The sequence below is a fragment of the Vulpes vulpes genome, chromosome 3, assembly GCF_048418805.1.
Source record: "Vulpes vulpes isolate BD-2025 chromosome 3, VulVul3, whole genome shotgun sequence".
Classification (NCBI taxonomy): Eukaryota; Metazoa; Chordata; class Mammalia; order Carnivora; family Canidae; genus Vulpes; species Vulpes vulpes.
Window position 1 is genome coordinate 54,834,525 of NC_132782.1, and position 26,324 is coordinate 54,860,848.

The 26,324-nt window shown below is 44.4% G+C and overlaps 1 protein-coding gene and 1 long non-coding RNA gene across 8 annotated transcripts in view; one reads left to right on the forward strand and one right to left on the reverse strand.

The window, feature by feature from the left end:
* The window catches only part of DGKG (diacylglycerol kinase gamma), a 198,401-nt gene that overhangs the window by 105,745 nt on the left and 66,332 nt on the right, over nucleotides 1–26,324 (forward strand). For all 7 annotated transcript variants that reach the window (XM_072752511.1, XM_072752509.1, XM_026007323.2 and 4 more), the window contains one exon: nucleotides 3,095–3,159. In XM_072752511.1, the coding sequence (XP_072608612.1) occupies nucleotides 3,095–3,159 (65 nt within the window). The remainder of the gene's footprint in view (nucleotides 1–3,094; nucleotides 3,160–26,324) is intronic.
* Nucleotides 1,791–3,140, reverse strand: LOC140598224 (uncharacterized). Its single transcript, XR_012000433.1, has 2 exons — nucleotides 3,042–3,140; nucleotides 1,791–2,450 (listed from the first exon to the last, which is right to left on the reverse strand). It is a non-coding gene; the product is annotated as an uncharacterized lncRNA (long non-coding RNA).

A 26,324-nucleotide genomic window follows, 5' to 3' on the forward strand; every position in this document is an offset into this window, starting at 1 on the left:
ATGGAGGCCCTAAGACAATGGAACTCACTGAGTAGTGTCTGGGAAAAGGGGTCTACATCTCTTTTTCATCCTCCAACCTGTCATAATGTTTCAGAAAAATCCAAATTCCAAATGATCTGTTTTATTGTCTCCTTTGTCTTTTTACCTCCATAAGTTGGTAACATGGCTTAGACCTGCCTTGTCCAATATGGTAGCCATTAGCCACATGTAGCGATTGTGTACTTGCAATGGGACTAGTCTAAATTGAGAGATGCTGTTAAGTATAAAATATACACCAAATTTCAAAAATGTAGTATAAAAGGATTGTAAACATCACAATAATTTTTATATTAACTCCATGCTATAGCAATAATATTTGTCAATGAAAATATATTATTCAAGTTAATCTCACTTTTTTCCTTTCCCTTTTTTAAATGTGGCTACTAGAAAATTTTAAATTTATTTCCATTGGACAGCACAGGCCTAGACATCCAAAAAGCTCAGAGTCCAAATAACAGCTGCTTATATTTGGAAGGGACACAAAAATCTTTTGGACTTCTAGTTTTAATTCAGGAAAGAGCAGCCCATCATCTCCTCTGTTCCTCACATCACACAGAAGGGCCCCGGAGAGTGAGGCCTTCAGAAATGTCATCACTTCCAAGGCTTTGCAATTCCCATCTCTATCCCCCTGCACCTTCAAAATGGAAGTCTTATTTTGCTGTAATTATTACCAAGAAAGGGTTTGAACTGTCGCAGCACTGGATTTGAGAATTTAAAGAAATTACTGTTGAATGTAAAATACACCCAGCTCAGTGCCTGACACAGAGCTCAATGGAGGGCGAAGATGAATCTAGACTCTTTTGAATCCCCAGGTAGAGAACTGTGGTCAGAGTTGAAGTATTTATCAGCATCGCCTTTTCAAGACCAAACAGCAAAGGACCTGCTTAGCTCTCCCTTGCTACTTTATGTATTTGTGGGGAGATTACATTGGAACCCCATGCTTAACTAGCAATATTGTAAAGGCTGGTCTTTGTGAAAAGAAGCTTGGCAAAACCTAGTTTAAAAAAACAACAACGAGGATAATCAGAACTGTATGGAGGGAGGGAGCCTGTGCCCATAGCCCCGAAAATAAGAAAACCAGGAGCCAGTCACAACAGTCCTGGGGGTGGGGGGAGGTCGCAAAGCATAAATCATGCCAGGCAACATGTGATGGCTTTTCGCTCTCCTCCTCTTTCTTTCTTTTCTTTTCTCCTGACAGAAGAAAATTAGTGCTTCCAAGGAACACAAGTAGATGGAATGTTTTCTTGAATTCTAGAGAAGCATTTGACAGATGTCACATGAATCTTTTTCAGAGTGTTCACTGAAACTTGCTCAGAGTGAGGGAGGGAAAATGAAGGCCTGCTGCCTGGAGAAGCCACCCGGGGTGAGGCCTCGGGGAGATGCTGCAAGTCTCCCACCATGTGTCCACAGGGGGCCCTGACCAAGACCTTCAACTCTCCATGTGTCTTAAAGAAAAAAACAAAACAATCAATAACTAGAATTTAAATGTCAAATTCCCAAAAGGCTATTTCAGCAAGGAGTGTTCGCCAATCACAAAAAAAGCTCATAGCCTCGGCTTGCCTCTGCAGTGGACTGCTCGCTGGGTTTGCTCCTCTGCCAAGTTCAAGTATGATAGAAGCCCCCCTTTGCTCCCTAACTTGCACCTGGACTTTCTCCCACCATTACCCTGGTTTTACTCCCATACACAGCACATGCTCAATAAAAGCTGCTCCATTGAACTCTACCTCCTAATGTTAAAAAAGTAATAATGATAACATTCAGAAAATTTCTTTTGTGAGTCCATACCGAGAAACAGAATTAATAAGCATTCACTGAAATGGAATGTCAGTTCTCTCTTAGCCAAATAGTCTAGTAAATGAGTTTCTGTAGCTTTTTTCCTGCATATTTCTGACTCAGCTCCCTTGTTTCTGTGTCATCTCCCCCCATCCCCAACCCCCCCAGCCCAATTCTCCTGTTTCTTTCTAAAACCCACCACCTGCACCCAACGTGCTGACATGAGGCCTGAGCAGTGAAGGGACGCAATTCGTTCTTCTGCTGGAAAATGAGACCATTAATGAGGGTGAAAGACCAAGTGTGAGGAGGAAAGATGAGTAGATGAGCTCAGTGTTAGGTCTGAAGCTCAGAGATGATTCTAGAGATCAACATTATAGAGACATTACACACTAGGAGTAAGTATGAGAACTCGAGATGGTCCATGACATGGAGTGTAGGCTGCAGATGGGACTCAGGGTGGAGAAGTTCTGGTCAGAGGATGCAAAACTCAGAAGCATGGTGTCCTGGAAGCCTTCCCAATCGTGAGTTCTGAGGAGCAGGTGGTCAATAGTGCAGCTAGGGGTGTGCAAATAAGAGGACAGCAGAGTGTCCATAGAAGGTGGCAGTGAGACTCTTCTTGACTTTGGGGAAAGTCCTTTCTGTGGAGATCAGGGAAAAGAAGCCAGGAGTTTAAATATATTTTTAATACCTACTAAGCATGTTATTCAATGCTACTAATAATTTCTATTGCTATGGATTATTAGAATTAATATATAACCGCATCTACCAAAGTCAGTGTTCTGGTTTTGACAGTGTAGCATAGTTACATAAGATGTTATTGGGGGAAGCTGGGTGAAAGGGATACAGGAACTCTCTGTACTATTTTTGCAACTTCTTGTGAGTCTTAAAATATTCCAAAATAAAAAGTATTTTTTTAAAAAAGAGTTAATATGGCAAGGCATTTCCAGAAATTCACACTCAGCCCCACGCACGGGCTTCTGTACTATAACTGCCCCCACACCCAGACACCCTCTCGCTCCTCAAAGGGCAGTGGCTTGTCCCCTTCATTCACCCTGAACTGTGGTCGAGAGTGAAAACTGCGAAGGGTGGACTGGTCTAGGCTCTACAATCTCTGTAGCCCCTGACCTTGGACCTAGCGTTGCCCCTTTGTGGGAGCCTCCCCTGTGACATGGATTCTCAAGGTCTGGGGGATTGCAGTGGGAGCCCGTGTGCTGCTTTTCTGTACGCACTGCATGGTCATGACCACTCATCAGGCGGCCGCTTTCTTCTCCTTCCCTTTCAGGATGCTTCCATCGCACACAGATTCCACGTGATGAGAGAGAAACACCCTGAAAAATTCAACAGCAGGTAAGAGTGCCATGAAGCTGCAGCCCCCCTCCAGCCCTGCACTGCCCTCCACCCCCCCCAGCCAACCACACCGCAGCCTCCACCTGCTCTCACCCGAACGTTCTTGGCCCGGCCACCCAGGGACTTGGCTTTCCTGCCACGTTGCCGGAAGGAAGGTTTCCATTTCCAAGCAGAAAACGGTGTCAGAAACCTGCGGCAGCCTGGCCGCCTGTCCCCTCGCAGAGGATGCTGTGAAGAGGGAGGGACTGCGGGCGGGCAGGGAGGGCGCGCTGTGCCCGCCTGGAGGGGTGGGGACCTGCGCCTGGCTAGCTGGAACCCCCTCCTGGGGCTTGGCCGCTTTCTCCAGATGGAAAGCTGCTGCAGCCTCGGCCCCCTGGAATTTCTGTGGGGAGGAGCAGGCTGCATGGCAGGGGCCTCAGCCTCTCTGGAAGGGAGGGGGTGGCAGCAGGGGAGGAGGGGTGGAGGGGGTAGGCCGGGCCAGGAGGGCAGAGAGGGCGTCGCCTCTGTGTCCCCCCCCAACAGCAGAGGGCAGCAGAGGGAGGCCCCTGCAGGGGCTGGGACACCAGGAGCCCCCCAAGTCCCAGCCTCAGCCCCTGTGTGAAGCCTGGACGTTAGGTCGAAAAACACGAGAGAGAAAACCAGATTTTTTGCAAGCAAAACTAAATCCTTCTTGCTGGTGGGAGGGAATATGCGAGAAGTGAGTTGTGACTGGCATATAGCTACCCCGGGACTGCTAAAATACCTTTCTCCATTCTTCTTTCCTTTTTTTTTTTTTTTTCCTTCTCTTTGATTTCCATCCCTTTTCCTCTGTGTTGTACCATTTCAAGATGACCATTGGATCCCACCCCACCCTCCAGCAGGTGGGGGGGAGGAATGCAGACTTAGCCTCAGGGAGTGACTTATATAGCCCATAGGATTCTCTTCAGAGCAGAGGTCCAGTATTGTTGGAAGACATTTGTTTAAAGCCTCACACCCCCAAAGAGTTCCATCATTTTCATTCCTACTCCTTTCCCCTGACAATATCCACCACCCCTCACCGCCACCTAGGGGGTTAACAGGGGTAAAAAGTCCTATCGTAACATTCTTCAGCTTCAGGAAAAGCGATCGGAGATCTGTGGAATCTACTAGCTAAACTCATCTTCTTAGGGTGGGTCTTCTGTGCCAGGCATATTCCATCAGGCTCGCACACACAGCCCATGCACACTCACAAATCACTATTAACAGGTATGTGTTCACCCCCCACTCTTACTGTAATCAGCTGACCCTTCTTGTACATCCTTTGTCACTCTCACATACACGCTAAATTATTTCTTCTCTTCCACCCATTGTAGACCTTTTAGGCACCCTATTCACAGGGGGGCCCTTATGCATACTCATGCACACATACTTGTTAAGATGCCATATGCTTGTGAAATCCATAAGGGTTCTGCTCATTCATTCATTCAACACTAGCTTTTGAAAACATACTCTGTGCCAGGCACTGTTCTGTAGGTGTTTTGGACAGACATGTGTAGGGGCTCGCAGTCCGGTGGTGCAGACCAGAAGGGAGATATGCAGAGTGACTTGTGTTCAGTGGTACGAATCAAGCTGACTTATGGGAACACAAAGCAAGGACATGGAATTTGGTATGGAAGGGCTTCTATCTATAGAGATGCCGAGACATGGAAAACAAGTATGTATTTTTCAGGTTGACAAAAAGAGAAGGGCAGCCCAGAGAGAAGGAACCAACTATAAAAGGATAACAATGAGTGAGAGAAAGCAGGATGCTTGGGGAAGAGCAAGCCGTGCTGGTCTTTTGGCAGGGAAGAAGCAAAACCTCTATAGTAGGTAGAGAATGAGAAAGCAGAAGGAGGGAGAAATTTCTCCATATCCCAAAGATCAATAGACAGGTCAACATATGACATGAAGAGAGTAACTGTCAATTGTCCACATGATTAAATATAATTAGAAAGATACCTCCCTCGGTGAGAAGAAGAGTTGCAATTGTGCATTTCACGATGATCTGGTGACTGTTTTTCCTTCCACTTTCCTAGTTCTATTAATAAGACTATTCTGCAGTTCAGGGCCCACCCTTCCCCTGGTCGAGGTCAAGGTAGTACGGTCGCCTGGCATGACAGGCACACGGATTTGTGTGTAAATCTGGATTTACACACAAATCCGTGTGCCTGCAAGTAAGTGGAGACCTAGTGACATAGAAATGGGTCCTGTTTCACAAGGTCCTAGACCCCTTCCTAGTAAGAACTTTGAGTCCATGCTGCTTCCACCCTGCCTGCTTGCTCATGTTGAAAATATTCATGAGTGCCCAGTTTGTCCACTGAGAGGCAGGCGAGCAGCCATTTTTTTCCAGGCTTCCTTATTTAGCTTTGGAGATGGTTTTAAATAGGCAGGTGGTTGTTGCCATGGTTACACCATTACACCAACGGCTAAACTTAGGAAGGGCCACAAGGGATAGGAAGAAAGCTTGATACCCGGGATTTGGAAATGTAAACGATATTATTAAACAAGGCTTCGTTTTACTCGGCTGCACTTAGGTTTTCCAGAGAGTAGTCACTGCTTGGCTGGATGTTCTTACAGTTAAGGTGCCACACTGGGCCCTCTGGGGTAATTCTGAGGTTAAATCTAGGGAGTTGTAACTGTTTTGTTTTGCTTTGCTTTGAACAAGGGAGTGTAACTAATCAGGGCTAGAATTTATCAGGAAACTTGAATCTTTCACATCGCTCATTCAGTTTTCTGGGCTAGTCTAACAAGAATTCTTAACCTAAGGTACAAGGGCTGCAGAAACTCTGAGAACACCTTGAAATTGTATAGAAGACATTGACTATCTTTTTCTGGAGAGAAAGTCCATAACGATCAGAAGGCTCTTGCAGGGACCCAAAGCCCTCTCATAGTTAAAGGTCACAATTCTGAGGCCGCCTTGAATCCTAAAAGGGACCTTGGGGTTTGGTTGGGCTTTTAGGAAATTCTTCCTCCAGTGGCTTCTCTACACAGGTTGTTGCCAGAGAAGGTGATTGGTTGTTCAAAACTGAGTTCTGTTCCCTAGTGGAATAGCTTTGCTAATAGATTAAAAATCACACCCAAGAATGCAGGAACATGAGCCAAGTGTGATGGGCAAGGACAAAAAGGCCTTTAATGGCAGAGATAGGGCTATTTTGGGTACATTCTACTTCATAATCATTGACAGGCTAATAATTGCTAATTTAGAAATATTATGAAAAATTATCATCTTGTTGTTGGCATAAACAGCAGAAGACAGATTTAACTCAGCTGCGAGTCTAACATGTGTTAGAAGGTGTTCTAGGCTACAAGGATAAATAAGACCTGATTCCTGCCTTCAGGGAATTCACAGTCAAGCAAAGAAGGAAGAATAATCTTCAAATATTTTTTACAAAGTGATTTGCACATATGAGGGGGTTCCATTTTGTAGGTCATACAGCGTAAAAGAAGTTGGATAGTATAAGACACTTATTAATGGCTGTATCCCTACATCACTTATAAATGAATTGTTTAGAAATAATGTTACAAAGGAACCATCCTGAGAACTGTTATTTTTTGAGCTCTTACTAGGTGCCATGGGATAAACTAGGTTCGTTAAATACATTATAGTTTCGAAATCTCAAGATCACTCTACAAGATAAATATTAGATAAAGGCGTTTTATAGATAAAGACGCTGAGGCTGCGAGAAGCCAAGTCACTTAACTGAAGTCATACATCTTTTCAAACACCAGAGCTGATATGATTCTAAGCTAGCTCCGAACTCCTCCAGAGTTCAAACTCAGTTTTCTGCCCCTGCTGTCTCCCATGGATTTCATTTATCAAATGCCTATTGTGTATCAAACACTCTGATGGGTACTACATACATGGGCCGCTGCAATGCTCACAATCACATGCAAGGGCAAGTGCTGCTGTCTCCATTTTGGAGATGAAAATATTGAGGCTAAGAAGAGTAGAGCTTTTATCAAGTCTACCCATCTTTATGGATTATCTCTGTGGGAAAATGCCTGCTGAGTTCCAAAGGGAGACCACAGGTACACTACCCACTCTTAACTTGTGTGGTATGACTCTTCTCCCTATCCCAGTGTCTAAGCACAGAGCAGGACCGAATATATGATTTGTGCAATGTTAAAATGTAGGGCCCTTTGAACAAAACTATTAAGAATTTCAAGTCTATGACAGTAGAGCATTAATTAAACCAAGTACAGAGCCCTCCTAAGGGGGGCTCCTTGCATCTATGCATGTTTCTTCCATAAGCTGGCCCTGACAAAGAGGAAGGAATTTATTTTAAAAAAAAAAAAAAAAACTCACATTCGCCAGGGCTCGCAGGGGGGAAGTTTGCAATAAAGATAAGATTATGGAGGAAAGAGGGCTTTAGCTCTGGAGGAGGGAAGGGATGATCAGTCCCTCAAACAGGCAGTCGTCAGTATTAGCAGATGAGCTGATGACACCACTGAAGTCTTCCAGCTAGCTAAGAACCAGTCCTCTGTGGAGTTTTTGGATTAACTCTCTGTGAAGAACTTTTTTAATATATGGAATATATACATGGAAGCTACCAAATTCCAAAGTCACTGTGGTTGAATGTCCAGAAAGAGAAGCCTAACTATGGAATTTTTTCGTTGTTGCTCAGAAACTCAGAGCACTTGAGGAATGTGTTATTCCAAACCTGTTGAGTGCCATCCACTTGAATATGTCCCTCAGCAGTTTAGGCTAAGGCAAGATACTTCCTGTTAGGCACTTCAAAGGGACCGAAACCGTACCTCATTCCTACCAAAAGCTGACCACCTTTCCCCAAAGCTCTTGGGTAATTAATAGACTCTGGAGTGTTAGCTTTCTTGGAATCAGGCCCGTGGAGTAATTGATGAGGGGTTCCCCCAGAAGCCCTAATGTAGCATGAGACCTTAAGAGGTTGGAAATACATCTTGCAAATAACTAAGCACTTAACAGTTATTTATAGAATGAGGCAGCAGGGTATAGTCTAAGTTGGCATTCAAAGTTGGCTCTGCCACTTACTAGCTGTGTGACCTTGGGCAAGTTACTTAATCTCTTTAATCCTTTGCTTCCTCCCCTGAAAATCCTGCAAGGTTGCTATAAGTATAATGAGATCATGTATAAGTTCATGGCACACGGTAGGCAATCAATAAACATCTGTTGTTGAGTGTTGCTGAATAACTAGCATGAGGAAAGCATTGCCTTAAATTGCCAGTGACAGGCTTTTCTGATAGAATGGCTAGTGGGATTCAGTCATCATGAAGTCTTTGCTTTATTGGCATGGCCCTGGAACTGAAAAGTTGGAGGACAACTAAAAGTTGGAAGCAACCCCATCTGTGATACACCGAATCTATCTAAATCCCTCTCCGAAGGGGTGAGAGTATGGCATCAATTAGCCGGGATGGATTTGGATTCCATAGAACTGGAGCTACAGAGAAAATGCCCATTAAAGCCAGAGGCAGAGATCTGGGGTCTGAATACCTGAGATTCTAAGTCCAAATGCCAAGCCAAGGCTAGAGATAGCTGTCTGGGACCCCAGCTGACATGGTAGGTAGCAGGAGGAACAGATAAGAGTGAGTAAGGTGGAGTCACAGGACAGGAGCCATGGGCTCGACGGATACCTAGGGGTTTACCAGCTGGAGGCAAGGAGTGTACTGTTGGTGGGTAGGGGGATGGTCAAGGTCAGCCAGACACAAAATGTAACGACTCTTCATTCATATTGACTCTACCCTCACCCACTGAGCACCTCTTCTCTTACTTTACTTAGATGAACACAGCAATGTTCTGTGGGAGGCAAAATAGAAGCCAGTAAAGCTCAAATCATACAATTCTGGAAATCAAAGGGCCTCCCCTCTTGAATGCCTGTACTATGTTCTGCAGTCACAAGCATAGACTTTATCACCATTTACATAAGATTTTCTTTGTTTTTTATAATCTACAAATGAAACCATTCTAAGTTATTCTTTCCAGGAGCCCTTTGGGGTAGCCTAGTGTTACAGCCCAGACGTTTGACTTTCCCAAAGCATAAAGATACAACAGCAGCAGACGAACGAAGCAGGGTTAAAATCCTCACCACTGGAGGTGTCATTCTGTGCCCTGAGTTGAGTTTTGCTCCTCCCTAATACTTGGCACCCTCGAGAGACCTGCCCTCAGTACCCAGAAGGTCCAAACTGTCTGCACCTGTTTCCCTCAATATATCAAACTATTTTTTCAAACATTTGGGATTCAGAAAAGCCCCAAATGAAGTTGATTGTGGCATTTCTATTTTTATTCTTACTCCTGTAGGTATTTAAAAAGGAAATGCAAACCTCATGTTTTGTGTTCAAGTACCTTTGACTCTTCAAGTCAGTTCTGACAGAGCAGCCTACTTAATTACTGGAATGTTTATATACTAGCCCACACAAATGTTTATCTGCCACCCTCCCTACCCCTTCTTGGAAGAGATTCAGGGAGTTAAATGAATGAAATATGGGTTCATGTTTTTTTCACCAAACATTCATCATTATGCAACTGCATAAGTTCAGGGGTTTTTCTTGGCTGTCTTCTTTGTTTACAGTCAGCCCTTGATTATTTGCAGACACAAGGGAACAGCAACATGGATCATTTAGATTGAAAATTTTAGGAGGCTGTTACTAATATTTGTGTGCAGGTCTCTCTATCCTAAAGATTCATAGTATTTTAATAATATGATAAAATCACATTGACTTTTTTTTTTAAAGATTTATTTATTTGAGAAAGAGAGAGAGAGAGAGAGAGAGAGAGAGTGTGTGTGTGTGTGTGTAGGGGGGGCGGATAGAGGGAGAAGAGGAGAGAATCTCTGGCAGACTTAGCACTGAGCACAGAGCCGAATGCAGGGCTTGATCTTGTGACCCTGACATCATGACCTCAGCCAAAATTAGGAGTCGGGTGCTTAACCGACTGAGCCATCCAGGTGCTCCAAAATCACATTGGCTCTTGACATTTGCTTCATTTTCCTTCTGGCCCCCCAGTCCATTAAAACAGGTAGCACAGCTTCTCAGACTGGTACACACAAGGAGCCTATGATATCTCGAGGCTCCTTACAAAGTTGCTCGTTTGCCAAAACAGCTCCTTATTGTAGCTTAACAGGCCTTTTCTTCTAGCCCCTGCCAGACTAAAACAAGAAAGGTAGGATTCCTGTCGATAAAGAGTGGAATTAGTTTGTGATAATATCAAAAGGAACTTGGAAACAAGCTATATTTTCACATATTTAGGACAGATAATCCAGGGGCACCTGCGTGGCTCAGGGGTTGAGCATCTGCTTTGGTGTGTGATCCCGGGGTCCTGGGATTGAGTCCTGCATCGGCTCCCCACAGGGAGCCTGCTTCTCCCTCTGCCTATGTCTCTGCCTCTCTCTGTGTCTCTCATGAATAAATAAATAAAACCTTTAAAAAAAACCCAGATAATCCAAAAATTATCAGTATTTACTGATTTTTAGAAATATTTCCGTCAAAAAGCTCAAGGTGTAATATATAATCAAGTTCAGAAGGGTTTAGGTCAGCATGATAAGCTCATGGAAGAAACTCAAAGTAAGGTTAAGAACTGGCTGGTCCTCAAATGGGTGTGACAGTGTGGATGCTTTCCAGAAGGAAGAGGTCAAGAAAGTGCTGGAATTTAATGTCTTCTTTTAAGGAAAAGACTGAATCAGGGATTGTTTCACCCAGAGAAGAAAAGACTTAGGGAGAAGTGATTACTGACCTCAAATATTTAAAAAGTATTTCTCATTAAGGAGGAATTAGGTAATTTGGTCTGACAAATCAATGAGGAAAATGGCTGGAAGGACCACTAAATACAGGACATCAGTTCTACTACTTAGAGCCATCTTAAGTATAGGGGGCTACTGATGAGAGCATTTTCAGATTTTAATATTCTGGCCGATGCTGGACAAACATCTGGGGCTCCAGTGAGGCCAGGTGCCCTAGGGTACAGGTGCTATCACCAGACAACCTGGATTCAAATGCTGGTGTTGTCATAACCACTTATATGTGACCTTAATCAAGTTACTTTTCTAAGCCTTAGCCTGCTCACCTGTAAAATTGGGATATAATAACTTTTTTTTTGTTTGTTTCCTATGGATGCAATAGCACATCACTACACTAATTTATTATATTGTAGTTCTGGAGGTCAGAAATCTGAAATAGGTCTCACTGGGTTAAAAATCAGCGTATCCTCAGGGCTGCATTCCTTTCTGGGGGCTCCAGGGGAAAATCCATTTCCTTACCTTTTCTTGCATCTAGAGGTTGTCTGGGGGTCCCTTCTTTCTTTAAAGCCAGCAACGGCCTATTGAGTCTTTCTCTACATGGCATCCTTCTCACAATCTCCTTCTGCCTCCCTCTTCCACTTAAATGGACCCTTGTGATTATACTGGACCGACTCAGATAATTCAGGATCATCTCCCTATCTCAAGGTCAGCTGACTGACCATTTCAATTCCACCTTCAACTTTAATTGCCTTTTGCCATATAAATGAACATATTCACAGCTTCCAAGCATTCGAACATGGACATTTTCAGGACATTATTCTCCCTACTACAAGTACCTTACCTAAGTACCATAGAATTATCTCGAATCTTCAATGAAGCAATGCATTCAAAGTGCTTAGTACAAAGGCTTGGCACATTGATATTAATTATTACTATTATTTTTAATATTTACATTATTACAAAGATAGATCCTACATCAAATAATAGTCATCTTAGGTGACTCAGAAGCCTTAAAAACACTAAGATATGGTGATGCTCTGAAAGGGATAGATAAATATCTATTGGTCATAGGACATGAGTCATCAATACAGCAATAGACAATGTGCTTTTTTTTCCTCTTCATTTATCTTGATAAAATTTTTTCAATGCATTTATCATTATATAATTTAGTACTATATCATAAAGTATGATTACATAATACATTGAAATATCATTGTAAATGATTTGTAAAGTTCAGAAAAGTTAAAGAAGAGGGATGCCTGGGTTGCTCAATGGTTGAGCATAGACGTGATCCTGGGGTCCTGGGATGGAGTCCCACATTGGGCTCCCTGCATGGAGCCTGCATCTCCCTCTGCCTATGTCTCTGCCTCTCTCTATGTATTTCTCATGAATGAATAAATAAAATCTAAAAAAAAAAAAAAAAAAAGTTAAAGAAGAAACCAATCACACATAGTGCCATCACTCAGAAACACAGTATTACCTTTTTGATATATTTCAGCAGTTTACTTGATACACATATTTTTAAATATTTGTGATAATATGTTTTTATAAAAATATATGTACAATTTATTTAAAAACTTTTCTTTATACAAGTAATTAAGACTTATTGTGGACAATCATAGTATCCTCCAGGAAATAAACACTGTTAGATTTATAACATATTTAATAGCAGGGAAGCTGCTATTAAAACCTAGGTCTGACTCTGCAATCTCCATTTATCCTGCTATACTTCCCTTCATCTCTCAATGCCCAGTTTGGTACTCCATGGCCAACGAAACACCCAAGAAAGAGACTAGGGAAGAACCACAGAGATAATTAATGGCCCCATGAGAAAACCTTAAATAAACCAAAATCTTTTGTTTTGTTTTGTTTTGTTTTGTTTTGTTTTGTTTTGTTGGAGAGGAGAAGCAGGGGCTGGGAACTAGTCCTCCCGTGTATGAAGGATTCACAACAGGAAATAGTAACCACACCTTACTCTTCATCTCAGCTCAGGAAAGAATGAGACGGGCAAATGTGCTTCTCTAGTGAGGAATTGCTGTTTTGGATGGGAGGAAGATTCTCCTGGCCTGGAGACCCATTAAAGGCTAAAATGAGTTATTGAGGGAAGTTGTAGAATATATTCCAAAGGTTTCTAAAAACAGAAGCCAGACTCATTCATCAGGGATGACAAACACATCATCTTCCCTGAGCCCAGGGGTAAGCGGATGGTGCACACCAAGTGACAGCCCTCTCCCTCCCACACAACAACCAACTGCAGTGCCCTGTAGGAGACTTTACCTCCTGTGTTCCTCAGCTCCCTGCTGGTCCCCACGATGTCCCTTCCTGGAGATATCCTTAGCAGTGCCCTGGCCATCTTGATGCTCTTTCTTCTCAGGCCTTCAGTTTGGCAGCTGCCCATGTTTTTGTCCTGTTTCTGCCACATAAGGACTTGCTACCACAATCCTTGTCACATTTTATAAAATTTAAACTCACGTGGTTTGCCTTCGGGATCATTTATTATCATCTCCCCCCAAACGCCAATCTAGCCTTATCATTGGCTTGTTCTGTTGGTCTCCTCTTCCCCACTCTACCCTTAACTCCTCAGTCTAGTACAGCATCGCCTTCCGGGGCCTGATCATCACCCATTGTTTCAAAATGCAGTCCAAGATATTCAAAACACTCCCTCCCTGACCAACCCCAGCCTTGGCCTCCACTTTTTCTTACAATCCACCTACAAGGTTTTTGACACATCTTTTCCAACTTCGATTTTACCCTTTGTCTTCCCTAAGTCATTATTTTGATGCAAAACCGCTCTCACTCCACCTCATTCCTAATGTTGATCGCTCAGAGAAGTGAACCCTTCTTGGGATCCACTGACCTAAAAGCAAAAGAAGGTTGATTCCCAAGTATGTTCCCTCATTTGGCCAAAACATATTGAGCATCTATTCTGTGTTAATATTGTGCTGGGGCCAAGGAAATCAGGATTACCACAGGCCCTACTTCTAGGAGCCCATGGTTCTAGTTGGGAAGATGAGCATATCCAGAATCTATCACCAACTGTATTCATTTCCTAAGGCCACCTGTGTCTCTCTGTCCAAATTTCTCTTTTCTTATAAGGACACTAGTCATTGGATTTGGCCCACCCTCATCCAGTGTGACATCACCTTAGCTTGAGGACATCTGCAGAGACCCTATTTCCAAATACAGTTGCATTCACAAGTATGGGGCTAGGCCTTCAACATAGCTTCTTGGAAAACACAGTTTAACCAACCATACCTACCCTCCCTGAAGCCCTCACAAAAGAAGGAACTACAATATAATACGGTGGGCTTTGTCTTAACAAGGAGCCATGAATAGTGAGTGTGTTGTGGGAGCACCTAACTGAGCAAGTAGGATTAGACTTCAGAAAGAAAGTTGCATTTGAGCCTGAGAAAGAAATGGGAATGCCCCGAAGAAAGTAGGAGCCAGGTGTGGGAGAAGTAGGCTGGGCAAAGGGCAGACATGCTGGAGGACACTGGATGTGAAGAGAGAGGCAAATGGTTCTGAGGCGGCATGGGAAGGCAGGTGGGAGGCAGCCACAGCAGGATCTCCATGCTGTTCCCAGGAGTTGCCCTTTTCCTACAGGTGAGGGAGTGGACGGGGAGGTAGTCAATCAGCAGATATGTTTTGAACAGGTCAGTGAAGGAATGCATTGTCTTTAAAAATCTTTCCAGAGCCCAAATTTCAGGGCTTCTAGGAACACAGGGACCTTTATCCTGAAATGTATGGGTGTACAGGGTGTTAGGTCAGAGAGGGACCCAGAGGGACTGGAGAGGAGGTAACCCTCAGGGAGCCGGAAAGAGGGCTGTCAGGAGAGAACCAGCTCTGCTAACCTGGGGGAGTTCGTGCATATCAGGGCCAGAAAAACCGTGGAAACCAAGCACTGGGCTTTTTTCACAAGCCCGGAACTGTGAAGTGTGCTGTTTGATTGTGGAAGTAGAAATTCACATTGAACAAAATTCCACACGTCATTCTCTCTTCCTCACTACCACGATTTCATATTCTCTCATCCAGAAGTTGACTTAGGTGGTCTCTAAACTTAGCTTAACATGGTTTTTGCTTACTTGGTTTTTACGTCCAAAGGAAAGAGTATCAGAGTTAATTATCCCTCTGTTATTCTCTACTAATTAGAACTTTGGAGAATTATCGTCCTTCTGCATTAGGGGCATTTCTGTGATACACCAGAGCCCATCTTTATATTTAGAGCTGATGTGATTAGCATATGCAGTATGATATATTTTCCTTAAACTGTTCATACTTGCACATGTTTTATGAAAAAAGAGATTGAAAAACAATAGATATTCTCAAGAAAGATTCAAGCGACGATTAATTTTAATTCTTCACTTAAATCAACATTTACTCAAGAAAATGTTAATGGATTTGTTATTTGGCCAAAGATTTTGAAAGCAGCCTTTTGCTGTACTTATCAGGAAACTCAGTAACTCTCCTGTGAAATAAGTAAATTATCTCTCCAGAAACCCTGGGCAAATGGCTTTACAACTCCATATGTTAGGCTGTGTTTCCCTTTACATGAAATGTAGATACTAATCCCTGGGTTTTGCTGCATCCAAAAATCAGCGCCGAGTTTCAGCTTCCACTCCGCCTCTTTCTTACTCTCTGCCCTTGGGAAAGTTACTCACTTCTCTGATTCTTCATTTTCTGGTATGTAAAATGGAAATTACAGCTATCTCACAGGATGCTTATGAGAATGAGAGTGGATAAATGAGTGGAATTGAAATGTTTCAGATGTTGGTATGATACTATTGATTATTATGGGCATCTGTAAGAAGAACATGCAATAGTATATAAGCAACTACATTGTATAGGCTCTCTCATTTAGACATATAGTGTTGTGATTCTTAACTGTACTAATAACTTGCAGACTCCAAGCTTTGGGCAGGCCTTTAGGTTTCCCCTCCCAATGTAAGCATCCTTCTGTAAACACCTCTTTCAGAGGGATCATCAAATCTCCACTTTGAAGATTATAGAGCTCTACTTTGAAGATTGTATGAGTGTTTAAATTTCTTTTTTCTTTTGGCCCTGCCACTTCACCTTTCACTCAGAAAGCAGTTTCCCTATCTTCTAATGCTCTTCAATGAGAGAGGCTCTCTTCATTCCAAGAATGCACTTATACCCTCCAATTGCTAAAGCATCAGGGACTTACATAAATGCTGCACAGTCATGTTTATTGAGCCTACACTTAGATTGAAACTCCCCACTGTCTAGTAACAAGATGTTTTCTATTCTATTGAATGAAGGGTCCCTTTAATCTCAAAAGTGGACCTTTTTTGGAGAGTGTTCCAAAGTGCCAATCAAGCCAAGTACCCTACCTTGCCTTTGAACTCAGGGGGCTGAAAGTGTGTCTGTAATCTCCAGTTTGGGATTACCACAGGGCAAGAGGTGGTAGGAACATTGAGGGTAAATTAAAATCCCCAATCGTTAGTCTCAGTGAAGCTTTTATTGGAGCTATCAATACATTCCCATTAATTAGCATTCTCATTCATCAGGTTCTCCCTTTCGTCTTCCGTATTACCTTGTCCCTGAACTTGGGCAGGGAGAAGAATGGAGGGTGCTCATAATCAGGGTTTCTGCAGACATGTGCAGGGTTGGGGCAAAGAGAATCAAACAAGATGCCCTCTGATTTGAGCTGATGGGCTGGTTCATGATATGTACTTTTAATTTTGCTCTCCACCAAGCTAGAGATAACTATACTAAAGAAAAATGAAACAGTCAGCAATAAGCCAATGAGTTAGAAGAGATTTGAGGACTGGATAATCATTTGTCCTTTAATAATCAAGACTTGATAGCATAATGTTAGCATTCATAATAATCATCGTTTGTGCCAAGTGGAAAATTCGGGGGAAAGGTAAACATGAGCTTAAGCTACTTCTTCAGTAAAGGACAAGTTCGTTACTTAGTGTTCTGTGATCGCCAGTTGATAGCCTACCATGTTGTATCTGACCTGTAAACACAGGGTGACTGAAATTTTTTTTTTGTCTCAGAAGAAGTGGACTTGGGATGATATTCTATTTCTGTGTATATGATCAGTGCAATGCCAACAGCTTCAGTTCTTACTCTGACACAGCTGGTCAGCCCTTGATGTTAGACACCTATTAGGACTTGTGACTGAAAACACTGGCAGCTCAAATGGGAAGAATCAGATGGGGAAGGAGAGAGAGGAGACGCTTTTGAGGCAGGTGCTAGGAAAATTCCTAGGAGGGAACTACAAAGGTCTCTGTGAGGGATCCCAAATCCAAATGGCAGCAGAGGCTAGGTAGTTAATATAAGTGAGGTAAGTGAGAGGACGTGGGGTTCGGGGGGCGGGGTGGGGGGTTGCTCTAGCAAACAGGAGAGCACCTGCCCTATGTCATGGGAACAGCCAGCACTCAGCTTGAGCCAATTGCTCCCATGATGGAGAGCAACCCAGTATTAACAGATCCCATTTCTCAAGAGAAGCTGGCTTCCAGGAGTGTATATAAAATCTTCCAATTTAAAAAACCATGGTGCAAGTCAAATAAACACAATTCCAGGCCCCATAAGATCAGGCCTCCAAGTTGTCACATTGAAGACACTGGGAAATAGAACCTCAGGGATGTGATGGGGGCGCCAATTATTTATTTTTCTTACTTGACCTTGATCACAAATTTATTGGTACTGCCCAGGTAAACGGGTCTCCTAGCAGAGGAGTGAATGAATGGGCTTCAGGAAGCTTTAGAGATCTGTGTATTTGCATTGATGAAGGGTTTCTTGATGTCCTAAAAGAAATGATCTAAAAAGAAAACAAATTCAGAAGGTCAAGGGAACATAAAGCAAGGTCAGAGTCTCACGAATAAATAGATATAACATGGAAATAAAGAGGAAATGCCCCATCCCTGTTTGGGGAGAAAAATATAAAAGTCTGATACTGTATTCAAGGAGAACAGACATAGACCTTCTGGAGAAGAGAAAGCAGGTTTAGTGAGAGCCAGTGAAGGTAGCTTCTCAAGTTGTCCGCTTCAGGCGTGTATCAGTAGCATTGGTTAAAGCGCATTCTATGGGAAGTTACAAGAAAACTCACAAGAGGAAATCATCAAATCCACTTGGGAAATCCCATGTTATGTATATTTCTTTTTGGTAGGATCTTTTAGAGCCTTTGGTATAGATTCTAAACTATTGAAACCATGCAAAAGCAAGATATTTAGTTTCTCAAATTTACTTGACCATAGAATTCGCCTACCCCAGAGCACCTTATGAAATCAGTATTTTGCTGAATTGACTTTGCTGAAAACCCCTGCACTAGAGACAAGAAAGGGGTGAGTATACATGCTCATATATAACCCCTCGACTATTTCTCCCTCCTGTGGGTGTGGGGGCAAGTAACACATCCAGAAGAATCCTCATGAGTATCTCTAGTGACTCTGATGCCTTGCATAGGAAACTAAGGGATGTGGGGCAGAGGTGATGCTCAAGTCTCTTCCTCTGCCATGAGTCATGATTTTAGAAGCAATAAGCATGTATGGGGAACACAGAGCTGCTCTGTAGCTGATCTGAGAATGACTATTCTTCTGGACCATGGATCTCAGTGCTGGAGTGACAGGCCCCTGGCAAGAAATCAGGAGCTTGTCACATAAACCAAGAGGAATATTTTTGGCCAGAGACTTGAAGACCAAACAGGAGAGCTTTAGAATGAGATTTAAAGGGGATAAAGTAGAATGTTCAAATGAAACTCTAAAATCACAGCCCACGGAGGGGCAGCAGGTGTGAGCTAGAAATAAGAAGCCTGGCAGAGGAGGTGCCAAGCAGTTCTCCCGAGGAACTGGCAGGGAGGAGCAGCGGGGTCACATCCACAGTGGCGACACGTTTGCCAACTGCACAGTGAGGGGGCAAAGTAAACGGGTTGGGTTTCTTAGGGGAGTGAACAAGACCTCCAAGACAGCGGAGATTTGGTGGGCTTGAACGCACAACCAGAATGCCGTGCTGGTGAGGGTGACAAGTTCACATGATCACAGTCCCTGCAGTGGGTGTTAGGAGTGCATACACAAGTATCAGAAGTCACAAACATCAGAGTGGAAGCAAAGCCGAGAGCATATGGATGAGATTTTCTAAAGGGCAAAATAGAAAGGATTTTGCTGGCAGTGTATACTCCAGTCTTCTCAGGCAGAGTGAGGCTCTGGCTGATGCTTTCCTAGTTAAGATTTTTAAAACTGGCACAGGAAGAAGATGGAATAGGGATGGGAAGGGGGTATTTATCCAGGCATCTGCCCCATCTCATGAATCGTTGGCTCGCCTTGCTAACAATTTCTTGACTTAAAAGGTAGAGGAAGCAAGGAGGGAACTAGTCTGTATTTAACTCTGACCAGGAGGTGTCCAGCTGGTTGGTGGTGTGGAAGGCATGGAAACTTAAGAAAAAGTAACCAGATCTTCGTGTAGTTTTATGATAGCAGAAGGAAGAGAGAGGACGCATACCTACGTTGCGCTCTGACTCGCCTTCCTGCCTCTGCTACTTCCCACTTCCCTCTGGCACCTCCAGTCCCATTCTGATAAGAACTCCAGCCCAGACTTCAGGGTCGCCAGCAGGGATCTGAGGGCATGAGAGTCGCCATGTCCCTTTCCCAAGGAAAGCAAAGATTCTCCAATCCAAATTCAGCAAGAACAGTGCGCCGCTCGTATTGCATGTTGGAACTCAGAATCCATGAGGCCACAAAGCCAGTTTTATACAGGGCCATGGAATTCTGTTGTGCCATTATTCGAGGGTATATCATAGAACCCATTCCCAATATTCCCAACAACCCTGCAAGGTACGAAATATCATCCCAACACAAGATAAAGAAACTAAGGCACAGAGACTCAACGACTTGCCCAAGACTTCATGGCAAGTAAGTGACTGAGCCGTGGCTGGAACCCATGCCTCTCTGGCTTCCAACTAGAGCAGCTCCAGCTCCACCAAGCTGTTCCCAAAGCTAGACACATAATGGGTTAATTGGCTTGTATAGGTTAGCCTGGGAACCCAACCTCAACATAACATTGTTTCTATGGGGAAATGTGCTCAGAGTGACAAACAACTGGCTTAACCAGGAACTTTTGTAACCTGACCTATCATAAATCTGGCACAGCTCATGTTCAGAAAGGCTTTTTGTGGGAGAGAGAAAAGAGAGCAGGCTCATTCATCACGTCAGATACTATGATACCATTCCTGTCTAGCTTTGCATTTTGAAGGAACTACAGTCTCAAATGCATCTATAGACTAACCCTTGGCGTGTAGATGTGAGAAGCACGTGAGGGGGACCCTTGGGCTTGTAAAACAGCCAGTGCAGTTACAGCACACAATAAACATTGGGTAAGTGGGGACTGGGATGATTCTCAACAGCTGGAGGGTGAGCTGGAGACAAAAAGAGTGCAGAGGGAAGGCAAAGCTCTGCTGTCTCTCTCAGAAGTCCACCTGGCAATCAAGGTAGGGTATGAGTGTAGACCTGCTTCTGGGGTTGCCTCTACTCACCCAGATGGTTTCTAGTTTCTAGTCTTCGTTGGTCAGGACCCAGGAAGCAGCCTTCCTGGACACGAGCTCAGTTGCAGCCAGGTGGCCTGCCTTAGTTTCTAGGCATTTGGGACTTGTTCTAATCAGCCATCTTGCCCACCTGGGCCTTAACTGTCCTCACCTGCCTTCCAAGACCAGCCTCCCGGGCTGATGGTTGTGTGAATGCTGGTAAAGCATAGTCCAGAATCAAAAACGGTACCCAACGGGGCTGCCTGGCTGGCTCACTTGGTAAAGAATGTGACTCTTGACCTCAGGGTGGTGAGTTCAAGTCCCACATTGGGCATCCTACTTAGAAAATAAAAAAAAAAAGATACACAACAGCTAAGCAATCATTACAGAACCTTAAAGACACACATCCCCCACCTGCCTTTGCCCCTTTTCTTCCAGGTGTAGGATTTCTTCTTGTCCTGGTATTTGACTTTGCTCCCTGAGAACTAGGAGAGCAAGCTTACTCAGAGCCCTCTAGCATCAGCCAAATCGACCTGAGGGGGATTTTCATTCCATGAATAAATCTTCAAAGGAAGAAAAGATTGCTAAAAGCAGCCAAATTCTGTGAGATTTTTAAATTTTTATTTTATTTTATTTTATTTTTGGATGGGGGAAGGGAGCAATTTTCTCTTGGCAAGGACAGATACTGACTGGAAAAACACTCCAGACACTCAGGCCCTCAGGAGAGGAAAACCCTAGCTGCCTCACCAGCTGTCACTCCTGAGGGTCACCCCCAAAGTGGCAGGACCATGTGGTGGCATTCACATCACTGCGGCAGTTCTCAGGTTAGGCTGTGGGCCTTCGAGAGACCCTGTCACCTCAGAGAGGCCACGTCTGTGACTGTGCTTAGTAGCAGAGTATTAGAGAAGCCTCCCTGTTTTGGCCCGTGTGTGTGCCTGCACACACACACACACACACACACACACACGTGTCCTCGGATGCTACAGAGAGGGAGGATCACATTTCAGACTTTGGCAGGCTTCTTGCTGGAGTCCTGCCCTTAGGAGGAGATTTTGTCAGGTGCCAGACAGAAATGGGGAGAGCTTACCAAAGGAGAATATGTCCGTAGTCCACAGAAACAAACTGTCTTGCGGGAAACAGAAGGGTCATTGTTCAGAGGGGGCAGGTTCTCTGGACCCCAGTCTCCATCGAAGCAGTGGAAGGAGTGCCAAGTGGGTTTGGCTCTTTGTTTCCTTGGGAGAAGAGTGGAGACCAGAGACCAATAAGGAGCCCCAGACCACAGGCTCTGTGGAGAAGAGTGCCACAGCGCCCTGAGCAACCAGAGCCAGCCAACCTAGGGCTGCAATCTCTAAGTTGTGACAAAGCCAGCCCACAAGCACATCTGAGGATGGCCAACAGTTTTGCAGTCCCTAGCTCCTGTGACTCTGGCTGACGTTTCCAATTCTCAGATACATCCTAGGCACAGCAACAGGAGCCAGGGCAGGTGGAAAGGTAAGGGACATGGACTAAAAGTTGGGAGCTGGGCCTTGGATTCCAGCCAGTGCATCACCAAGGACTGGCTCAGCTTCTTAATCTGTACCATGAGAAGGCTGCTCTGGCTTAGAAGAAAATCACCTTCCAGAGCTGGTATGACTAGCAGTTCTGCATGTACCCTTTTACCATCAAATAGTGCACTATTTTTCATCATCCCTCATCACTCACCACCATGGGTGCCATATTAAATAAGATTTCTATCAGCCATAAAGCTGTTCTAAGAACTTGTTTCCCATTTTTTTAATTGCCCAACATCCATTTACTGTACAATCAGTGCCTCTGGTTACCAGGAGGTGACCAACCAATGTAATTGGTTTAATTCCATCCCATGGCAAAAAAAATTTAACCCACTAGTTAGCCTGTGCAGTCTTTATTACGAGTAAATGCACAAATACTGTTTCACATTAAGAGATGTTGACAGCAACTCATGGACTCCTTTCATACTTTGGAAGATTCCTGGGAACCTGTGATCTTCTGGCTGGGAATCCCCGGACCCCAAAGGCCCCTTAAGTGCAAATGATCTGTCATCTGTGATTTTACAGGTAATTTTTCACACATGAAAATGAGCTAAGAAGTTATTAAAGTTGTTATAACATAGGCTATTAAGAGGATTCCATATTGATATTGTAAAATACATGCTAGGTACGTTCTTGGCCTTTTTGTTTCCTTTAGCTCCTTCTTGAGGTCTTCCCTCTTGTTTTGTTCCCCACGTTTCCACCCACCCCACCCCACCCCCCGGTCTCTGGTCTCCAGCCCTCCAATCTATTCACTGCCCCCCCCGCCAGATTTTCCCCAGTGCCGTGAACACCAGTCTGTCCCCAGTATGGAAAACAGCCAGCAAATACCTTGCCCCTTAAAGCCGAAATACACTGAGCCAAGACAAATCTGTTGGCAGGACTAGTGGGCACAAGAGTCACACTCAGAGAACAAAAACAGCTATTTATAAAGCCTCCTTCCTGATTGCGGGGGGCTCACTTTCCCTTATAGCAGAGGGGCCACTGCCCCCTCTTGGAAAAGATTCTTGCACCCGTAGCTTCGTGCCTGAGGGTCATGGAGTGCCCATTCCAGCGAGCAGTGAGAACAGGGGACAGCATGCAGGGTGGATTAGATGTGGTGACAAGCTCTCTGATGGGCCAGGGCAGCTGGATGTGCGGGTGACACAGATGGCCTCTGCAGCACCTGTGAAGTGATGCTCATGGGCCCCTACAGGACTTAATATTCTGGCCTTAGAACCAAGCCCACCTGCCTCAGCCCGTTTTTTTTTTTAAACCTTTGATCTAAACTTCAGTTAACCCAACTATTTAACTCCCAGAGGCACTTGGGATTCAAACAATGTAAAATGTTAACAAAGTATTCTATTATTATTAACCTTCATCCTTCATATCACTTCAACTCCAGTTGTTTTTGCTTTCTGTGTTATCACATCTGTGTGATTTTGCTGGATTATTATTCACCTTAGTAAACTGGCACTAGTCTACTGTCTCCGGGAGTAGTAGCAACACCACCGCCAGTAACTCAACAAACCTTAAAAGCATTAACTGAAACTCTTCGCTTTGTTTTTTAATTGAGATGAAACTTATGAAAATTTATAATTAGTGTACCAAAGTAGCCTGTTGGCTAGCTATAATTTTCCCCAGATGTGTAGATTTTAGCCCTTTAAAAAATTGTATTTGGGGGCTCCTGGGTGGCTCAGTCAGTTGAATGTCCGACTCTTGGTTTTGGCTTAGGTCATGATCCCAGGATCCTGAGATTGAGCCCCACATCTGGCTCTGCACTGGGTGTGGAACTTCTTGAGATTCTTTCTCCCTCTCCATCTGCCCCTCCTGTCCCTCACTCGCCCCCCCCCCAAAAGAAACAACAAAAAATGAATTTGTTGCTAACTCTAATAATCAGAGATATTACATAAAAACATATTTCTGGCTTTTCTTTAAAAGATGGCACTTCTGGCCGTAGTGGGGCCCACATCCCTCTGCAGTGGCAGTGTGGAGCACACGACTCTCCCACCCTATCCTGTGTTGCATTATCTCGCATTGTTCAGGGAGCTTGGAGAAACCTTAGAAATCAGCTGTTCCGTGGCCTTCTTTGTGATGAGGAAACTGAGGCCAGGACACCCTGCGTAAGTCATGGTGTCACATGCGCATGTGTATGAGAGCTAGGGCTACGAGGCAGGCCGATCTCCCGCCTGCTGGGCCAGCAGGCCCTCCACCACAGCAGTCCACCCCCTCCACACAGCACAGAACGCCATCTTGCGGGGAGCATCTGCTTGGCGAGGCTGACAAGAAGGCCTGATTGACCGACTGAGTCATGACCCACTCAGGGAACCTGATTATCAAAGTCCATACCACAAAGAGGAATACCATCACTTCAAGGGCTCCTATTTCTAGAAATAGCCGTAGTGTCCTCTTTGTAGCCTTCTAAGCCCAAAGAAATGTTTTCATGTTTTCACGACTTCAAAAGTCTATTGCCCTTAAAACTTCCTAGAATATCAGAAAAGGGCCATCAGAAGCTCCATGGCCTTTGTTGGTAAAAATGCCCAGCAGCTAGCTTGGTTTTAACTTGTGGACATTCTTGAAAACGAGCTATTCATAGGCTGTGGGGATGATGACTGAATCCAGCCCTAAATCGCTGACAAATACAAAAGAACATTTTTAATTAGTCTCATTTTGCCCTCATCTGTCAAATGAGAAGATCCAGCTCACTTGTGTGCAATCGATGTTATTTTCTTATAAAGCTGGGGGAAGTTAAGAAAACCCAGAAATAGACTCAGCCCACGGTGTCACTGCTGCTGTTTGCCGCTCCTCCATGTGACTGAAGTCCCTTGAGGAGCCCAGTGGGGGTCTTCTGCCTCAAGGATGGGCTCACCTGGGTAGTAGTTTCGAGCCTGACAGTGTATCTAGGAGTTTCGTGGACATGGAAACCTGCCCCAGGACAACTGGTTAAGGATTAGTCCTCTCCAGCTAAAAGGTGATTATGAGAAGGAAAGACATGGTGAGCCAAAAAAGAACTCTGGAAGAGAGACACAGGAAAGAGCACTCCAGAAGTCACTAAAACATTGTTAGCTTTATTTTCTTCAAATACATTGGCTACCTGGGATAGACCCCTCACCCAACCCTACTCCTACCCCTAAAGGAATGAGTCTCCCAGTGATTGCATCTCCTAGTAACTAGAAAGAACAGTTAGTGAGTACTTGCCATGCATTAAATGCTGCTTGGTGCTCTGTATTTGCCGCAGCAGCTTCACAGCTTTGTGGGACAGAAAATAATATTCCTGGGCGCCTGGGTGGCTCCATGGGTGCGTGTCAGACTCTTGATTTCGGCTGAGGTCATGATCTCAGGGTTGTGGGTTGAGCCCCACATCAAGGCTCTGCACTCAGCACAGAGTCTGCTTGTCCCTCTCTCACCCTCTTCCCCTTCCAAAATAAAATAAATAAAATCTTTGTTTAAAAAAATTCCCATTTTGTAGAAGAAATGGAGCTTTAAAGAACTCCTATCACCACCTAGCCAGCTGGTGGCAGAACCATAGCCTCTCAGATCCCAAATGCCATGTTGTTGTCCAACTGAAGGTGAAACACACAGACCCCAGTGCCGTAGGCAGCAGCAGCAGCAACCCTCCAACAAGGGCTAACCACGTGTCTGGGGAGCCGTCTTCAAAAGAGAAGAAACACAGGCGTTCAGGCTCTGGTTGGCAGGGTAGGGTAGGGGCTACGTCTCCCACTGCAAACTGTAGAGTATCATATGCTTTATAGACTTTTACCAAAGGCTTGGGAAAGGTGCTGGTGCTGGTCAAGGAAACGGTAAAAAGGGAAGGTGAGGCAGAGAAGAACACACTTGAATGTGTGAATTCTGTATTGGTAGCAACGGTACCTATTCGTCGACTTCTCCTGAGACTAAAAAGAGAGAATGTATGTAAAACGTTCAGCAGAGTACAAAATCAAGAGGCCAAAGTCTAGTTCCAGATCAACAAAAAATCTGTCAGCACTCCATGCTATACAGATTTGCTCTGGCAGTGTAGACAGAGCCTAGGAGTCCCGGCTACTGCTCCCCTGGTGTTTTGGTGTGCAGTGATGGTAGGCTGGGAGTTTGGCTTCCTTCCTGATGTGAAGGGGCTGCGAGAGGGGGCAGCCCAAAACCTGCATGGAGCCCTGCCTTAGATTCGCCTACCAGTGAAATCCTTGGCAACAACACCCCAACATATATAAAGAAAGGTTCTGTCTTATCTTCTCTTACATCACTTGGCTTGAAGCCAACCTCCACCTCATGGCCCACCATTAATGACTGACCTCAGTCGGGCAGGGTTCTGGGAACCATCTTTCCCTGAACCAGCTTTAGCCCCTTAGGGGTCCCTTCCTTTCTCTATCTCTGTCCCCATGGCCCCTGCCTTCATACATTCAAACATTTCGGTGGTTAGGACAGAGACAACCTAAAAATCCCCCCTCTATATTATCTCAA